The sequence below is a fragment of the Xenopus laevis genome, chromosome 2L (genome assembly GCF_017654675.1).
Source record: "Xenopus laevis strain J_2021 chromosome 2L, Xenopus_laevis_v10.1, whole genome shotgun sequence".
Classification (NCBI taxonomy): Eukaryota; Metazoa; Chordata; class Amphibia; order Anura; family Pipidae; genus Xenopus; species Xenopus laevis.
Genome location: NC_054373.1, coordinates 127,566,106 through 127,587,150, shown reverse-complemented (window position 1 = coordinate 127,587,150; position 21,045 = coordinate 127,566,106). Strand labels below are relative to the sequence as shown.

The following is a 21,045-nucleotide window of genomic DNA, read 5'->3' as shown; positions in this document are numbered from 1 at the left end:
ATGCGACTGTAGATTGTGATTGCAAATTTTATAGTTTGCAATAATGTACAGTGTATGTAATAAAACTTCTTAAAAAGTTGTTTACTCCCAAAGTTTACACCACCTTAAAGCACAACTTAAAAGTGAGTAATGCACAATTAAGATTCGCAGTGCAATAAAGAATGAAGAATTTTGACATGAAAATGTTTTATTCTTATTTGTATACAAGTTTATTCTCTTTTTATTACATTTCTCCCAATGGGAGTTGTTCTAGGCAAAATGTAACCCATTTTTTTCAAGCTTGTAAATTCACAGATTTGAAGAATTTTTTTCCCCCTTTTTCTATTCCATCGAGCAAAAAATTTTGTCCCAAGGCCCAAGTAAAAATGTTTTGCTTAATGATTAATTAATGGTGTACAGGGAATTGGGACACGTCCCGGTGGTCCTGTTGTTGATTATGGACTGACAGCATAGACTTTAGACTCCCCCTCTTTCTATAAGAATTTTATTCAATCTAGTTTATTTATTCTGATTCCTTAATAAATGTGAAAACACTAAAGATTTTTAAATATGTAAGTTATTTGAAGTAGGATGAAAACGCTAAAATTTACGCAAATTTTAATTTTGATAAACAGACCTCTAAGACAGTTGTACATTTGAACTAATTTTTCTCAGTAAATCTCCAGAATTTGTGGTCTTTGCTTGGGCTAAGCCCAAGCAGCTTCATTCACAACACTGGAGATTGCCAGCAACATGGCAGCTATAACTTGCTGCTCATTGTGAATACTAATAATAATTATCGGTAGCTATATTATTTAATAGATTTTCCAGATGAAAAACCGTCCCAATAACAACATTCCATGGTATATGCCAGGTACTTTTAGGTCGAAAGTATCTTTTTAACTTTACAAACAAAAAAGTTGATGCCTATAAGTAAGTATGTATGCAATGGACTTATTAGTAGACATAAGTAATGAAATGGACATTACCAGTTTTACTAGCACACAAAAATCATGGCTTATTCAGTAAGGATGCTGTAGCCCAATATTAAAAAAAAAAAATTTACCAACTGAAAAGAAACAAGGCAATAATAATGCTAATACTAGAAACTCAAAGACAATCTTGCTTTGGTAAAGCTACACCTCCCTACCAGTTTCTGCCTGCGGCATGCTGCATACTTCCCTTGCCCTTTTTTGTCACCACTCCCCAATTGTATGTACTATATTATTAATTTGATGGACAATGTAATAACTTTTGTATAAATAATTACAGCAACTGCTTTAAAAAATAATTTTGAATGCCATATTTGCTGTGGGATATAAGCTTATTTATTGTTTCTCAAAGGGAACCCATGACACCAAATCTATACATTAGGGTGTTGCATTTTTTCCAACCCACAGAAACACTAAACAGTGTATGTTATGGCTCAATAAAGTTCTTTTTATGTCGACCTGCTCTCACTGGTGTGCAACAAAGTTCCTGTAAAGAGAAGTGCCTGCCAGTACATTCATGCAGTGTACAGGAGGGCTGCTAATTCATATAGGCAATAAGGCAATAAGGGCACAGGCAAACTGGGTAACTGGTAATTAACCAAAGGTTGTCCATAGCTAGAGGGGTTGCAAGACATATATAATAAATAATTATAATACAAAGACCTGTATCTGTTATCCGTTTATTTTATATGAAGAGACAATTACTAATCTGAGGGAGGGGAAACAAATCTCTGGGGAAAAAGTATTTGTATGGAACAACACAGAGAATATTGATATTAGAAACATAAAACATGTATAGAGCACAAAACAATATAATGGAGCAGATCTGACCAAATTTAAATATACAAGGTGAAAAGATGACAGAATAAAACTCAGCAAGATAATTGTACCTGTGGTATAATTGACATTTTTTTCCGAAGGTCATGTAGACCAAGTTCAGATGTTAAATATTTATCAATCCAGATTTTTCCTTCTGGTTCAGCCAGCCTGAAAAGGGCAGCTATTAGTGAACTCTTTCCTGCTCCGGTTCTGCCTACTATTCCAACCTGCAAAGTATCAAAGAACATTAGAGATTAAGGTTTCATCTAACAGAATATGAAAACTGTCGGAAAAAGGAACTAGATAAAATGGATACTGATAGAACATTTAAAACCTTGCCACAGTGTCATTAGAACTCAATATAACTTTTTATTATTATTTTTTTAAACAAGGGATTTTCACATTGCAGTTGCCTGGCCTTCCATTGCCAACTAACTTAGAAAGCTGGGTTTTCCGCCAGCTTGTATAGAGTAATATGGACAGCAAGTCTTCCTTAGCTGAGAGAGAGATGGTTCTAGAAAACTGGGTTGCTGTTAACCCAACACATCTATTTTTGAGGTAATATTGTGTCCTACAGACGGCACAGATTTTACCTTTTTTCCTTCAGCACATGCTTTTACTTACCTGTGTTGAACCTATACAGTCATGGCTGCTATCTTAGTGGTGTTGAAGATCATGTGACAGAGAGCAATTCATGACAGGAGCCTTTCAAGCCTTTGCTGCATTGCTGAAGAGGTTTTGGAGTCTGACAGAGGGTCTGGAGTAATGATGTTTGGGCCAACTACAAGTCGATGCACACTGTCCCTAACCCGCAATCTCCCAACCTGTACCAAACGTGACCTGCTGACCAATCATTCCCTATATACGCTTCCACAAGTAAATAAATGATCAATAACAGCCAGGTGAAAGAGGCTTAGGTGTGCAATTACACTACAGAACACCAGTCTAGAAGGATGTAAGGTTTTAGTTTTAACAGATATTATTTTGAATTAATACTACTACAGATGAATTTTGCTGCTGATTTATTAAATCTTTTATTACTTTTTGTGATATTGTTTTAAATAGTGTTCAATTTTTATACAGTAGGTACTGAAGCATAGCATTTAGGCCTTAGCCTTAAGGTGGCCATACATGGGCCAATCTCTTATGCTCTCTGACTGATTGGCCTACATGAATGGGCAGAGATCAGATGAGGAACAAAACACTGTATGGTCAAATTGCTGAGCACATGAACAATCGGGAAGTGAAGAGAAGCAGCAGCTTCTGTTCACTTCCTCATCTGCGAATGCACCATGCACCGATATAAAATCCTGATTCTTCATAGAGGCTTTGAATAATCATATTTGTGCTTTTATTGTTTTGGACTGTTAAATATATAACACTGAAATACCTTTTCTTTTGGTCTGATTGAAGCATTTAAGTGCCTTAATACAAGTGGTCCGTCTAGGCTGTAGGAAAAATTGACATTTTCAAATGTGATCATGCCTTTATTTGGCCAGTCTGCGGGAGGGTGATTCTTAGTTTCCCATTCCGCTTCTTTTTCAAGTTGAGTATACTCCATAACTCTTTCAGCAGATATCATCTACAATGAGAAGATTAAGAAAAATTAAGAGAACCTTAGAAACCATATTAAACATATACAAACCTTTATTATTTTAGTATGTAAATTAAAACAAAAGTTTGCAGAAACAATACTATCAGATGATTTTTACTCTAATCAGCTGTGTACAGTGGAAAAGAAAAGATAAGGATACATACAGATCATTTTACACTAAGCTGTTTACATTAAGTTGTTCTTAAATCACAACAGTGAATTTACATTTACTTAATTTACAGGCAATGTTATAGGCCAGTGCAGCCAAATCAGGTAAATATCTGCTCAATAAGTGATCTTATGAGTTCACCTAACAAGCTGATCTTACCATATTTGCCAAGCTTAAGAGGGATGGACATGACAAAGGATTGCGTGTTACATACACATCCTTCATACATACAACTATAGGCAAGGAATTAAGTATTACCAGATTCTCAACTTCAGCACTTTGTCTCACTCCCCACTGGAAGGATCCCATGAGTGTGATGCCATAAGATAATACTAAACCGACCTGCCCTGCTTCAAGATCTGCAAGAATATAGAACATAGATACATCAAATCAGTTACAGTCAGATTATGGTTTTGGTCCAACTGACCACTGGTATTGTTCAGCAAGCCATTTTAGTACAGCAGATGTAAGATCAAATCACCAACATTTTTTACTATAAGAAGCCAGCAACAATGTCTGTGTAGTGACACACCAGAGGCCAAATTAGTTTGGCAGCAATACCAACTACATTATTTTTCAGTTACCTCACCTACCAGAAGCATTTCAATCGAAGTAAAATGTCAATGTACTTTAATTATGCACATTAAAAAATGCATCAACCATGTATGTATCTATAACATAAACAAGAAGTAATTCTATAGGCGGTACATATTTACAATACAGTAAAAGTCCAAACATAGTTACGGTAGTAATAGTTAGGAACAGAAGAGTTTGGGTCCTGGCAGACAATGAGATTTGCTGCCCGCTCTAAATCTGAAATACCATGGACAACGAACCTACCAAAAATGCCTTTCCCAGGTGTGGTGATCCGGTGTTATAGCTCCCATGTGCCATTACCATGCAAAGAAGATTATGTTTTGTGGCTTAGTCCAAAACCCACGTTTTGTTTCAGCAAAAGCCTTCTACATTGTGAATGCAACTCATTTATTTCCAAATGATTTAACTTAAAAGACAACAAAACCACAAATAATTATCATATGTACTTACTTTCAGCAAGGATTATTGACCCAAAAGCTAGGGCTACAACAAACACAGCACAGATGGCATCAAGACGTACAGCTAACCAACGAGATGTGGTGAGGAACAAAAACCAGGCCTCTAAAGAGACAGAACAGTTCATGATTAACTTAAAAAAGCTGGACATGATAGTTTTTGATTAAACTGAAAATGCTCTGGTATGTTTACAGGTATGTTTTAATATATGTTCATTTTATATTATCAATAAGTATTACATTACTAAAATAAACATACATTGAAACATTTAATTTCAATGTAAGGTCTGTGAATTTACAGAAACATCCTCTAGTGGAGACTGGACCAACACTGATAGGGTAAAGTTTAAACACAATCAATTTTTCCAGAGGTTGTTTCCTGATCAGATGCTACAAGAAAGCAAATAATGATACTCTATAAAACATTGTGGTAGGACCGACTGAGGTTTAGAAAAACATTAAGATTTATGAATGTTACATAAATACAATACGCTCACAATTATATAGTAAAGCACTTCCTTCAAATCTATCTCAGTAGGAAGCAATGCGGTATACAGTAATACAAACCGGAATGAAGATCTTGCTGGGCATCAAATAAATCTTGAAAGCGCTTCTCAGATCTGAAAGCACGAATTGTCCAAAGCCCCTGGAGGGAAGATGATAAGTGGGAGAAGACTGGACTTCGAGCTGGAAGAGAAAAATTGCTAACCTTTGTTAACTACTTTCCTTTCATACAAATTTTGAAACAGCATTAAAACAATCATTTTACCTCCTTGCCGTATTTTTCCTTTGTCAACAGCTGCCATGGTATGCTAGTATTTCTACATGAATGCTAAACTTTTGTTTTACTAGAATTTGTTTCTTTTTAGCATTCAACATACACTGAGCTCCTATGTTACGAAAAGATTTAAAATAATGTTTTTTTCCAGAAAAAAAGAACATCTAACCTATTTATTTAATCATTCCAATTAAAGTAAACTCTAAGAGACTTATTTACTATTTATTATAAGCCCGAATGCTAAAAACTCTGAATAAATTTTTTTTACTATAAAATCTGAATTTTTAGTAGAAAAAAAACCTCATATTTTTCGAGATTTATTATACCTCAGGATGCAATAAGTCAGAATCTGAAAATACACCATCTCAGACCTTGTTGTATATAAGTCAATGGGAGTGGTCCCTATCCTATTTAGAAGTTTCTGTGATCTACGCTGGAATTAGCCCGAAAATGGGAAAAACCCAAAAAATCATACAATTTGGGGTAAAAAATTAGAAACAATAGTACAATTTGTGGTTTTGCAGTATTTTCTCAAGTTTCTCCCCGATATAATTAATTGTATTTTCCACAATACACCTAGGGGCACATTTACTAAGGGTCGAATATCGAGGGTTGATAAAAACCTCGAATTTGACCCTCAAAGTTAAATCCTTTGAATTCAAATATCGAATTCGAAGGATTTTGGGAAAATACTTTGTTCGATCGATCAAAGTAAAAATCGAACGATGAAATCTTTTGAAACAAACGATTTGAAGGATTTTAATCGATCGATCGAAAAGCTTAGGAAAGTGATGGGGAAGGTCCCCATAGGCTAACATTGTACCTGGGTAGGTTTTTAACTACTGAAGTATGTAGTCAAAGTTTTTTTTAAAGAGACAGTACTTCGACTATCGAATGGTCGAATAGTCGAACGATTTTTAGTTCGAATAGTTCAAATCGAAATAGAAGTAGCCTATTCGATGGTCGAAGTATCCAAAAAAATACTTCAAAATTCGAAGTTTTTCATATTCAAATCCTTCACACAAGCTTAGTAAATGTGCCACCAAAATTGAGCTTTTTAAATAAAATATCAGAAAAATTCAGATTTTTTGTAAATACTGATATATAGAGATCTCTCAAATTGTACTTGCTGTGTACCCTGACTTACGATATTTTGGTCAACAACCATTTATTACAATATATAGTAAATAGTACTCAAAATATCACAGCACATAATCTCATGCATACAGAACTTGACTTGAAACAATATGGCTGAGGTCTGGTCCTGGATCTGCACTGCCTAGCAAACCTGCTAAAAGAAACCACAAGCAGTTCTGAATATTCTAGCTCAGTCAGAAGAACACAAGTCATATTATGGCTATGTGTAGGCTTCTCTATTTCTTTTCAGAGTTAACTCTTATACAATAAAGGGACACAAAGGCAGAGCAGCTGGTTGTGTCTATCAGCAGGTATGACAGTTTTACAAAGGAAGCATTTTAAAGCTTTCAAACTACAGTAACTCCCTATTCCATATATTTTCTGTCTATTGAATTGCTACTTTCTTATAGAAAATAAATGTCACCTAACATGATCTAAACATCATGAGATGTGTCAATCATCTCTCTTTAAAGGAGACCCAACATGATCTGCTGTTTAAAAATAAGAAAAAGAAATGGCTCCATTCATACTAAATATAACACCATCTGGCATTTTTCATACTGAAAAATATTACACAGAAGAGCTGAATTAACCAACATTAACAACTGTAATTTATTACAAATATGCTTCACATAAAAGAAAAACTAATAAACTAATCATAGTAATTTATTAAATAAACATTTTTTTTTTTTTAAGTGTGTCCTCACTACATGTTTAGACTGGTGCAGTAAGTTCAGTATATAAAAGACAGAATTTCTAACCATATTCATATTAAGGGTTTAATTTGGCTTTAACTTTCCCATTTTCAAAGGAAAGTCCTCATTTCTGTGTCAAAATACTGAAAGAGGTTTATTGAAAATAGCAGCAGAACACGTGGATCTGTCTAATGTGCATTTGCAAGGCTATCTAGCAAGGAAGCATGTATTATTGGTAGGGGCTTGCAGACAGATCTGAGAACTTACAAACTACATTCTATTCCATCCTGCATCAAGCAGAACTTACAACCTGAATTGACCTCTCTGCCATAAAACATACAGAACAAAACACTGACAGGCAAAAATAAATAGCAACCAATATAGATCTACTCTTTCTTGCCAAGCAGGATTTTATTGCAATAACTGCCTAAATTATGGCTTAAATTGTTTGATTGTATTATTGCTTAGGCAGGGGAGGAGTTCTATTTAGTAATGATTGCAAATGACTAAGGGTGAATGATTCTATAATGATAAACCTGGTTTACTAAGGGTGCTATTAATTTCCTATTGCAATTGTATAGGCAAAGAGAAGGGGACAAAATACAAACTCAAATGCTGATCTATTTTAACTACATGGTCTGCTTTAGTTTGATATAGTGTAAGAGCTATTTATTTACTTATTTTAATCAAAGGAAAGTAGTGTAGAAAGGAAAGCAAATACTTTACTTTGCAGACCCAACTTCATGACAGTAGATTGTAATGGATAGTCTCCATAAAATAGTCATTTGGGTGGCAGAAAAAACACTGGTTTTATCATTGGAATATAATTTGGTTCAGTAGCACAAATTAAATAAAACTCATTTTAAGGTTTATGACAAACAGGAGTTTTTGACTGCCATTTTCCTCTCAGTGAGAACACTACTTACTAGTTGATTCAAGTCGTTTGATATCTCTTGATGTGTCTAAGAAGTATCTCCGCAAAAAGTAAAATACAATAACAAGAGGAAGCAAGGGTACCAAAATCCATGGAATCACAGACACTGCAACAGCAATAACACCCAAAATTTGGAGAAACACCTGGAAACAGAGTAAATAAAATGCAGGTTACTGGTGACAATTAACACATAGCACAACAGCAACAGCTAACTGGTCTGCATTCTCCTGCCATAGACTCCTTCAAATTCAATTTAGACTTCAATTCAGTCTATTGAGGCAATCTAGCCCAAGGAAATACCATGTGTGTTCGGTGTCCACAGATGAGGTGACAAAGTGTGACTTGTGTTGTTGCCCTCAGTGAAAACGGTCTTTTTTACTTGAATTTACACAAGAAAAAAGTAATACCAGCAATTTGTGCTATTGTCAATTAGGGCCTGTTCTTATAATTGGTCCTACATATAATTTATTTAAAACTCTGCACCCTTTCAAGGAATTAATTTCAGCACATCTCCTCAGAATCAGCATTGATCTCCCCTGATAGCATGCTGGGACTGCGGCAGATATTATTGTAAACACATGTTGCTGCCAACATTGGAGAACTGTAAATATGTTATGATCTTATTATTATACCTCTCATAGATTGATCTCTTGAACTCACCCACTTAAATAATGTTACTGCGTCTGTTTGCTGTTGGAGCCCTGTGTAGCACTGCATTATTTTCAGAATGAGAGGACACAACCTTAAATATTTCTTATTGCTTTCCTGTAATGTTAAAATCCAGTTATGTGCCCATGTGGGTTGTGGTCTTGCACCACGGGGTAGGAGTGTCAGCTAGAAGTCCCTAGGAAAGGAATACTCTAGCCATAGCATTATTTAGATATTAGGGTTTTAGGGTATGATAGCTTTTGAAGTACATTGTGCAAGTTTCTTCTGTTTAGATATTCCCAGTAATCTACTGCTTGTGTGCCCTCATTTTAGAGAAATTCAGTCTTGCAGTAGAACCCATGCTCCACTGCTATTTAAAATAGCAGACTCTTGCCATGAACTAATACCCCTTCTGACATGAAATCTAACCCTTTGCAAAATATTATATTAATCATTCTGGTAAATTGCTTGAATCTGAAAATATACCATCTAAAACCTGTTGAGGTCATGTAGGAGTCAATGGCAAAGGTCCCTTAAACCATTTAAAGATGTTATTAGCCTACATGATGTTTTAAGTTTGTTTTTTTTGGAGGGTTTTGCCCGAAAACTCGAAATAATTTGAGCAATTCAAGTTTTTTCCTTCTGAAAACTCGATTAATTAAAATGTTCAGGTTTAGCAATTCGAACTCACAGAATCAAGTTTTTTCTTAAATAAGATACCATTCAAGTTGTGAGTTAATTCAAGTTCATTCAAGGTATAAAAAAGATTTGACCTTTGATAAATAACCCCCTCTGTATGTAACATCTCTGCTTAACCCTTCCCTCACATAAATGATATTTCCAGGTGCTCACATACTGTGAATAATGAACTAGTAAAGGTATGATGAGGTCAAAAAGCTCTCCTTTCATATGTCTTCCATTAAAGATTGTATTCACTCATTTCCTCCTTACCTGCAGCCTTTGAAAACAGTGCATCTTAAATTACATTACCATACATTCAAGGACACACATCCTAACTTGGAAACAGAATTGTTAGGACACAAAAATAAATATGGCAGAAAAGTTTCTGAGATTCACAAATCGGAGAATAATCAACTTTTCTTTGAATTACTTCAGCACACTGCCAACTTTAAAGTAGATTGGTGCTTCTTTCCTCAAAGACTTCACTGCACGTCTTTAACATGAACAATTAAATCAGATGAGTGAGGAGAGCAATCCAAACAGCAGAATACCTGCTACAATGTGGTTTATTTGTAACTACAAAAAAATCGGAGAATAATCAAGCAGTGCCAATCAGGGCCAAAAAACTCTTTTCTTTAAAAAAAGAAACGAAAAAGGATATTTACATGTTATCCACATAGCTTATCCTCACAAAACTAACAATAGATAGATTAATTGCAAGATACTGTATGTAAATCACTTATATGATCTGGAAACCACTGTTTAAATAGTACAAATTTTAATCTGGAGCCATACAATTTACTTGCATGCAGACATTGTAATGTGCAAGATGTACTCTATACTAAATATATGAGAATGGTGAGGTAGCCAGACAGAGAAACTAGTACAGGTATGGGATCCATTATCCAGAAAGCTCAGAATTACAGAAGGCCATTTCCCTTAGACCCCATTTTAATCAAATAATTCATATTTTCAAAAATGATTTCCTTTTCCCTGTAAAAATAAAACAGTACCTTGTACTTGATACCATCTAAGATAAATTAATCCTTATCAAAGCAAAACAACCCTGCTGGGTTTATGTAGTGATGAAGGCAAGTGAATACACATACTGTTTTGAGAAGGCTTGACAAGTTTTTTTATTTTCTACTCCACACCCAGCACACTCCTTATGAGAGTTTAAATTGTATTGTCTGATTTGTGAAGCAATGTTATGTATATTAGAAAATACCATTGATCTTCCACATGCTGCTAATGGTATCAAACAGCTTACTAGATCAGGAGCACATTACAAAATATTTGAAAAGTCTTATTTAATTATTTCAGCTAGTCCATCTAGTAAACTATATACATAATATATGTGTGTGTGTATATATATATATATATATGGTAATTGAACAGCACCACTCAATCTTTGTAAGATAAAAATGCCTTTATTGCAGCCTTCTGGGCATCACAGCGACGGTTAAGGCCTCAAATGGCCTTTATATACCTATATATATATATATATATATATATATATATATATATATATATATATATATATATATATATATAAACACACAGTATATGTACAGACAAAAACATACATATCTGAACAATACTTTATAAGTAATATTTAGCAGGCTGTATACCCAGAGGCTCACAACATGTTTAAACATAAACACTTGGCTATAAAGAATCCTAATGTATACTAAGTACATTAACATTGTGCCTTAATTTAACATAGCAAAAGAAAAGGGCCTTTTAAGTAATAGATACAAGCAGCACAAACCAGAAACCACATAAGAGGCAAAGTCTCACTTAGAATGATAGCATTTCTAATCCCAATGTGTCCTGATTAGTCTCTAGTTAACTTTTAATGGTACTATAGTTGCTCACATGCTGAGAATGACAAATTAGGATTGTGACTACAAGCAGAGAAAGGACTAAAGATTTCTAACTGCCATAGTGCTACTGTCATTTGTGATATTTTTATTTGGGCAAGATTTCAAGCAACACAATCAGACACAGATGTTGACCAAACCATTATAACACAATTTAAAATACATTTCAACTTAAAATATATTCATAGCTCAAAATATTCCTTTTTAAGACAGTGACATTTTGACAGGTTTACTGCTAAGGTATTTTGAAATGCTTGGGATCTGGGATTTTCTTTGAAACAAAGCTTATACAGGTACAGGATCCATTATCCAGAAACCCATTCTCCAGAAAGATTTTTTATTATAAATCGTTCCCTGACTTTGAGAAAGGCTGGAGTAACAGCCGAAACGTTAGGGAACGATTTATGATAAAAAGTTTATTTGATTGTAAGACCTGTGAGTGCAAAATACATGTATTTGAATGTATATTAAAAACATTTAAACATTAGATAAACCCAACAGTATTTTACCTACGATCTTGTTTTTGGGTCAAGTACAAAAATTGGAATTACTTGCAAAGAAAAAAAAAAAAACAGGACTCTATAAGAGATGGCCTTCCCATAATCCGGAGATTTTAGTTCTTGATAAGAGATTTAATACCTGTACAGTATGTTATTACAAAGGATAAAAACAAATCTATTGGTAATTAATCATTTTTTATGCATAAACAAAACACTGTGAGAAATGGTTACTGCCAGATTTCTGAGTTGGCTAGAATAAACAAATTTTCATAAAATAGATCCCATAACTGTAATACAATCCACACAACAAAATCACATATATAAACATAGGTAGCTATTGTACATTGAAGGCATTCTTAGCAACATGATCATTGACGGTGATTATAAAGAAAAGACCATGTTACGCATAAAAGAAAAGTTTAATTTGTCAAAGTAGACTTCACGTCACAGATCACAGGATAAAAATGTTTTGTTAAGATATTCTTTTAACTGACTTTCCCTTGACATTTCAACAAAATAAAATGCAGGGGTTAGTGGTACTGAAGCAAGCAAACAGCTCAGATCTTTTGCTCCTATGCAATCGAATGACCTCAACTACTATTTCTATGCGAGGTCCTTTTTTATTCTCAGCAACCAGATGTGAGGACTATTCTTTTAAAGAAGTGACTGTGGACAACGTCTTTGCTTTGCTGCTTCCACTTCATAAAGCTGCAGTCAATGCATTTTGTGCTTGGTGAAAGTTGGTTGGGTGGGATAATGACACATTCCGTGGTGGTCTGTACCAGAGTCTTCATTGGTGGCTCAAGTGGTTTCAGGATTAGGCTTTTGTTTGTGATGAAAGAATCTGAAAAGTCACTTATTTAAAGTTAGTCAAGCTTTTGATTTTACAATAAAGGGTTTTTTTTGTTTAGATCTGCTTTTCTTTCAAATAAATCAATTGCATTTTCTAAAGGGCAGCTGCAGGAGAAGGCAAAAATTCTGTTTTGCATGGATAATCGTTTTTCAATATCTAAAAACATTTTTAAGTTAACCTGAACAATTGAATACAGTTTTCTTTTTTAATGCATGAAATGCAGCACTGGGGAAAATGGAGAAAATGCACAGACAGATGTTCACAGTAGAACATATTTACAGTGAATATAGCTGAGCTGACAATTTTTGGGTCCATGTGCACAATAAAATTCCCAGTGCAAAAATATAAACTTGATTTCCTACAGATGTAATATATATATTTAATATGTTTAGATAAAAATATACTTTAATCAGCAGACTGTATCTTACAGACATTGTTTTCCTTAGTGTGAACATTTTTACACTTTCTTTTTGTTGCAATGAAGAAAAATTGTGAAAACTGTGTCAAAGCTTCATCTATGACTGGACATGCAGCAGGGAACCACACTGGTTGCATGATAGTAAAGTGTCCAACTTAAATCCCAGTCTGATATATGATAAATCAGTCGCTATGAGTATGGAGTAAAAAACTATGCACAGTAAGGTTTAAACAGCTGTAAGTGACCCTAAAGTGTACCTTGGCTCAAAAGGCACTTTTTTAAATGCAAATCCTCTCAAGAAAGGCTTCAATACAAAGAATGAGATGAACCAGTTACTGCATTGTTTATCAAGTTTCACTTGATCCCTCCTGACAACCATTAAACAATGAATGAGGGAAATATCCCTCAAAGAATCAGCAACAATGGAGGAGATCAGAGCCTTTATATTTACTTAATACTCTTTAAAAGGGAGAAAATATTTCTTCCTGAAAGGATTAGAGGTTGTCTTATAAAAGACACCTGCAAACAAAACAAGTGTCAAAAGATCTCTATCATAATTGATACTGGTATTGTTGGAATACAATTCTGAAGTGATGTAGGCATAAATCATGTAACAGAACACTATTAAAGAAAAACTGGAGCACAAAGTAATGTTTAGTACTGTTGCTATTTGGTTAAGAGAATAGGTCGATCTACTAATAAATTAAAGCAGTCACAAGAGAACTACAAACAAAATGTGCTGGCATTCAGGCAGCAAGATACTGGTTTGCATATGCTGCACATAATCCTTACAACCTACTTTGCTTACAACCTACTTTAGAGTTCCTGACACATGACCATATCAACAAATTAGACGTTTGTGTTAGTAAAATGCATTGGACCAGCAAATGCTAACTGTGCATTGGTTAGTTTAAGTGAATGCACCCGAACCTTTGATTGTCTCTACTTATTCCATAGGTTCATAGAAGGGAGGTTAAGAACTTGAGCTGCATTACATTTAATTTAGATTTAGCAACAAATCACATAAATTTGACTGACTGCTCAGTGAGCTCTGAGCAGTTGTTGAGAAGCTAAGCTTAGGCGTCATCGCAAATGATCAAGCAGAAAATGAGGTTTACCTGTACTATAAGCTGATGCTAAAAGGCTGATTATTAATTTCTGATGCTAGTTGCACTGGTTTCTGGGCTGCCATGTATTAATTATCTGTATAAATTACCAATCAGCCTTATATTGGTTTAATTTCTGGTGTCAGTATCTCTTTAAGAACAAACTTACAGAACTTCTCATCTCATATGTAACCTGGGGACTGCCTGTACATGAGGTCATATTGGGAGATTTTCACACCCTATTTCTTATGTAGATCTAGAACTGTTAGGGTAGAGATATACTATGTATGAACATTTTGTTTACCTTTAAAGGAATTGTTCAGTGTAAAAATAAAAACTGGTTAAATAGATAGGCTGTGCAAAATAAAAAAATGTTTCTAATATAGTTAGTTAGCCAAAAATGTAATGTATAAAGGCTGGAGTGATTTGATGTATAACATGTCAGTCAGATGACTACTTCCTGCTTTTCAGCTCTCTTGGTTTACACTGACTGGTTACCCTGGTTACCAGGCAGTAACCAATCAGAGACTTGAGGGGGGCCACATGGGTCATATCTGTTGCTTTTGAATCTGAGCTGAATGCTGAGGATCAATTGCAAACTCACTGAACAGAAATGTACCATGTGGCCCCCCTTCAAGTCGCTGACTAACTCAGAGTTATAGAGCTGAAAAGCAGGAAGTTGGATTCTGGCTGTTTTATTAGACATCTGTTCACTCCAGCCTTTATATATTACATTTTTGGCTAACTAACTATATTAGAAACATTTTTTTATTTTGCACAGTTCTATTTACACAGTTTTTATTTTCACACTGAACTATTCCTTTAAAGCTAAACTATACCCCTGAACATTGCAGATCTCTATAAGAATATACTGCATAAACAGCCCATATGTAAAACACTTTTTCTAGTAGTGTGTACCACTGGATAACCCTGGTTAATAAGTTATGAAGCAATAGAAAGTAGGTGTATACACAATAGCTTTAAAATACCCATTATTACAGTTAATACCTTCTTAAAACAGACCTGCTTCAAGGCAAAAGGGCCAAATGTTCGAAGAGCAGCAAGAGATGGCTGAAGAGCATGTCAAGAGTGAGTTTATTGTCATTTCATCCATATACGTAAACAACCATGGTGCTACACACAACATAGAAGAACCGGACAACAGACAAAAAGTGCAAGTGCAAAAATATGCATCTCCTGTAAGACAGGACAGCATAGTGCAGGGACAGGAATCATAGGCTATGATTAACTATCACAGTGATATGAAACGCATCAGGCGAGAGATGGTTATGTAACAAAGCTTAAATTTTTAATCTACATTTTTTCTGGTCTGATCAATTATGTGAGTTTGCCAGTGTGCTCGGCACCAACATTTACGTTGCTGTATACGGATTATCCGCTCCCTTGAGCTGAGGGCCTGGGGCTGGAAGCACCTGGGCCACAGATCCAATTTGGTGAGTGATCTTATAACATCTGCTTTATGCTTGAAAAGTTTTTTTGGCTCAGAAGAAACTGTTACACCGTCTGGTAGTGAGGGCCCTAATGCTTCGGTACCTTTTTCCAGATGGCAGGAGTGTGAACAGTGAGTTGGATCAGCCACAATGCTGGTGGCTTTACGGATGCAGCGAGTGGTGTAAATGTCAGTGATGGAAGGAAGAAAGACACCTATGATCTTCTCTGCTGTCTTCACTATCATCTGTAGAGTCTTGCGCTCCATGACAGTGCAGTTCCCAGCCCAGACAGTGATACAGCTGCTCAGGATGCTCTCTGTAGAAGTTTTGAGTATGGATGGTGGGAGATGGGATTTCCTCAGCTTGTGCAGGAAGTAGAGGCGCTGTTGGGCTTTCTTGGCTAAGTAGCTGGTGTTGGGGACCAGGTGAGGTTCTCCGTCAGGTGGACACCAAGGAATTTGGTGCTTTAGATGATCTCCACATTAGTGTCGTCAATGTACAGTGGCAGGTGGTCACTGCTAGTCTTCCTAAAGTCAACAACCATCTCCTTGTTTTGTCTACATTGAGAGACAGGTTGTTGGCTCTGCACCAGTATGTTAACCGCTGCACCTCCTCTCTGTATGGTTACTCGCCATTATTGCTGATGAGACCCACCATGGTCGTGTCATCAGCGAACTTTATGATGTGATTTGTGCTGTTGCGTGGCTGAAGTCATGAGTCAGCAGAGTGAACAGTAGAGGACTAAGCACACAGCCTTGAGGGGCTCTGATGCTCAGTGTGGTGGTTCTGGAGATGATGTTTCGAATCCTGACTGACTGAGGTCTGTCGGTCAGGAAGTCCAGAACCCAACTGCAGAGGGAGGTGTTCAGTCAAAGCAGGCTCAGCTTTTCTATCAGATGCTGAGGAATGATAGTGTTGAATGCTGAACTGAAGTCTATGAACAGCATTCGAATGTAAGTGTCTTTTTGTCCAGATGAGACTGGTACCACCAAGGCCACTGAAGATGATGACAATTGCAGGCTGGCAAAGATAACATAGTAATCTTAGCACCTGATTTAAACGGCTTTGCAAAGCAAGATGCAGAAGGATTCCATGCCTATCCTTGTGTTCCCTGGAAGCATGCGTATTAATTCAGTTACAACATAAAGTATATAGAGTGGTCAAGGGGTACAGAAATGTTATGAGCACTTTGCACTAAATAATTTACAATAATGAAACAAGGAATATCAAAATCAGCAGAACCTGTAAAATTGCATCTGGGATCTAAGTCCTTTCCTTCACCAACAGCAGTGTTTCACCTATGCCACTTATGCAATGGTGGCATCAGTGCCACTTAAGTAAATTATCTAGCTTGTTGCATAGATTAAACACAGCATCAATTTTTAAATCAACTGCTAATTATATGCTTCTTTCAAGGACGATGCCAAGCAAATTTAATCATATGTGCAACGGGCAGCATGCCACATCACCAGTCAAAAACAACTATATGTAAATAGGTATGTAATTGGCCAAGAATAAAGGCTTAGTCATTTTCTAATTCTGTAAAAATAATTACAAGGTGGATTTGATTGTACAGCTTTCATCAACACAGTTTCTCACCAAATTCTAAAAGCAGAATAAAATTGTGTCTGATATATTCAACTGTATTCAAAGTCTTATTATGCAGAAAAGGGCATTTGGCCACATTTATCCAAAATTAAATTTTTGAATTTTATAGTGTTTTGCCAATGTGAAAAAAACTAAAAAAAAATTGCAAATGTTTGCTTAATTATGAAAAAAAGCACGGAAAAAAACTAATAAACCACAAAATCACATTCTACACATTATTTTCAATGAGTATCGAAACTCAAAAAACTGGATTAATTTTGCTATTTTTTTTTATAAACATTATTTATTTGAGTTTTTTGGACTAAATAAAGCTTGAAAATGTGAAAACCAGATTTTTTTATATTCAATTTTGAAATCTGACATGGGGCTAGACATTTTGTCAATTTCCCAGCTGCCCCATTTCATGTGACCTGTGCCTGCACTTTAGGAGAGAAATGCTTTCTGGCAGGCTGCTGTTTTTCCTTCTCAATGTAACTGAATGTGTCTCAGTGGGACATGGGTTTTTACTATTGAGTGTTGTTCTTAGATCTACCAGGCAGCTGTTATCTTGTGTTAGGGAGCTATTATCTGGTTACCTTCCCTTCAGTACAGCAGTAAAGAGTGATTGAAGTTTATCAGAGCACAAGTCACATGACTTGGGGCAGCTGGGAAATTGACAATATATCTAGCCCCATGTCAGATTTGAAAATTGAATATAAAAAAATCTGTTTGCTCTTTTGAGAAATGGATTTCAGTGCAGAATTCTGCTGGAGCAGCACTATTAACTGAATCATTTTGAAAAACTTTTTTTTCCCCATGACAGTATCCCTTTAAAAGAATGAAAGAGGTTTTTTGTCATCAGCACCAATATTTGTAGTAATTCGAAAGGGTGCCAGTGACAGCAGAAATGAAAATGCCCTATAATTATTTACACATTTTTACTCTACAAGTTAAATATTTATCATAAAAAAATATATAAACTCTTTATTTTCACTATAGGGTGTTTTGGTCATAGGTATGAAAGGCTCTCTGTGGGGCAGGGTGCAACATGCCATATTTTTGCATTTTGCACCCTGTCTTATGCTCAAAAGTAGTGATCTTGCACCTGGGGCATTAACAAATATCTCCTCTAATGTGTAAATCTCAGTAATGTGGAAACCTCAGGGCACAATGGGTTTGAAAAGTAACAAAGGGGCCAAAGGAAAGCCTTTCTTTGTTTCACCAAGGAGGAAAAATCAGGTCAGCGTTTTAAAGATGTCAGTTGCTAGAAATTCTAAATCCAACAGCAATCAGCTTTTTTCCCCATGAATTTAGTTTGCAACCTTCCTTTACTGCTCTTTAACTTTGAGCCCTGTGGGGAATAAGGATTGCATTTACTAGCTTACAGTTTTCACATATTTACATTTTAATTGTTCAGAATCTCGTCATACAGGTTAATGATACATATGGTGTATGCATGAAAGCTGGAACGAGAGCAGCAGTAAATAGTATTATACTGTGATACCTTTGATCTCTTACAATCTTCTTGGCATATGATTCTTTTGTGCCTTTAGAGATTACTATCTTGAGTTACTGTATTTCTTTTATTTATAGTAAGATAGCATTATTTTTACCTTATTATTGCTAATCTTTTCTTTCTATACAAATAACCACTCCTGGTTTTGTTCAAAAGGTGCAGTAAACACAGGCTTTGCAAAGCCAACATACATTTATAATTTGCTTAATCTTTGTTATCATTCCGTGAGAGCTGATTGTTCCACATGGCCCTGACATTTCACAATGCAGCTCAATGCTTGCCAGACTGCTGCAAGGCAATTCAACAGCAAGTGAACAAGAGAAGGCAGAAAAATCTACTCAGTGCAATCTTTAACCGAGGCACGATATCGGGTTTGAGCAACCACTCCTACTCGGCAATTATACCTCACATTGCTTTTTCATTAACACATTTGTCTCTAGTTCCACCCAACTGAGTTAACTGCAATTTCAGGCAATTGATTCAACATAGCATTAAAAGAAAAACAGTCTCAATGATTTATTTAGTTGGACACCTATTTGCAAAAGAACAGCTAGCTAATTTACTGTTAAGGTGTGTTTTAAAGAAAATGCTATATCCTGACAAATGTGCAGCAAAGGGACCAGCAGTAATAGCTGCGTCATATAGCACTCTCACCCACCCCACCCAGAGAATCATATTTATTAAAAGGTTCAATGGAGCTTGCAACAGTCCCCTAGAGGTGAAACTCTGCCATTCTCAAATTAATACAAGAGGCCATGGGTCATATTTATCAAAAAGTGAACTAGAGCTCAGTACAGTCCAACATTTGTATGGGAGTAATATCAAAGGGTGAAAGTGAGAATTTACAGTCTAATAAAAAAGATTCTAAAACTCCCATACAAATGAATATAAGAGTCAACTTTGTTGGACTGTATTGAGCTCTAGTTCACTTTTTGATAAATATGACCCATGGCCTCTTGGGTTAATTTTTTTTCTGCACTAATTAGCAATCTATAAATATTATAAATCGTTAATTGAATGAAAATATTTATACATTCATTTTAACCTTAGACACAAATTTTACTTAAAAAGTAACAAAAATTGTAACTAACAATTTGGAAACTGGTTATGTTAATAAAATAGGCAAACTTATTTTTAAGGGAAGTTTGGAAATCTTACATTCCCAGGCCCGGATTTGTGGAAAGGCCACCAAGGCCTGGGCCTAGGGCGGCACGATTTTAGGGAGCGGCATGCTGCCCAACCACACCCACATTTGTTCAAAAACATTGGGGATGCGCTGGAGATACAATATTTTTTTAAATTTCCCATGTGCAAATCCGCATTAAGGGGAGGTGACAGGGACAACGAACAGCAGTTGGCCTAGGGGCACCCACTATGTAAATCAGCCCCTGTACATTCCTTCAGAAGGATGCAAGTATTGATAACATTCCTTTTTTGATACAGAACATCTTATTTTTTTCTGAAGCATAAGCAATAGAAAGTAGAAAGACCCTTATACAGAGGGTAAGCATTAGCTAACTAACCATTCATTGCATACAGATTTTTTTCTGTCTTTCTGCCAAGACTTTTAGCTCCCTGTCAAAAGAGTATTTTGTCCACCACTGCCCTCAGGCAAAAAAAATCAGAGGACAAAATACCGCTTTCTGCCTGTCACTGCTACTTATACTATATATACTCATAAATGCCTTCATGAACATTCACACATGGTGACAGGCAGACCTCAGATGCTAGTTTGAACGTTTTGGTTCTGAGGTCCATCAATCATCACTCAGCTTGCAATTAATAGAGTGAAAGTCTATTCTCCACCTAAAGGCAGTGGTAAACAAAATGCTCCATGTTCCAGGAGCCTAACAAGGAGAGAGGATGATGGTGGAATACATGTTAATATCCATGACAATTATAGACACACACCTTTAAAGAGCCGTGAGCAAAGTTTATCATAATAGTTCATGAGAGTCCTAGTTTAGTAAACCCTTGCCCAATGTGGTTATTACCACATTTTAGGTTTATGCTTAACCTAAACACACTGACCAAGAGGTTTCCTATAGCCCATCCACCCACTACTGGAAGTCTCTAAAAAAACATAAGTGATGCAGTGGGTGGAACAGACACAGGGAACTAAAGCTGGCCATAAATGTAAAGACTTTTAAAAGATCCGATCGTCATCGTGAGACCATGATTATCTTGAAACGATCGTACGATTTGTCCATCAACTAAAAAGACCATTTCAGGCGTTATTGCCAGGAAGACAAA

At 35.7% G+C, this 21,045-nt stretch overlaps 1 protein-coding gene across 2 annotated transcripts in view; it reads right to left on the bottom strand.

Annotated features, from left to right (window-relative positions):
- abcc4.L (ATP binding cassette subfamily C member 4 L homeolog) overlaps positions 1-21,045 on the bottom strand; it is a 140,538-nt gene that overhangs the window by 26,915 nt on the left and 92,578 nt on the right. For both annotated transcript variants that reach the window (XM_018247248.2, XM_041582429.1), the window contains exons 21-26: positions 8,142-8,292; positions 5,173-5,292; positions 4,601-4,711; positions 3,812-3,912; positions 3,181-3,372; positions 1,862-2,017 (exon numbers count right to left, since the gene is read on the bottom strand). In XM_018247248.2, coding sequence (XP_018102737.1) covers positions 1,862-2,017; positions 3,181-3,372; positions 3,812-3,912; positions 4,601-4,711; positions 5,173-5,292; positions 8,142-8,292 — 831 coding nt within the window. The remainder of the gene's footprint in view (positions 1-1,861; positions 2,018-3,180; positions 3,373-3,811; positions 3,913-4,600; positions 4,712-5,172; positions 5,293-8,141; positions 8,293-21,045) is intronic.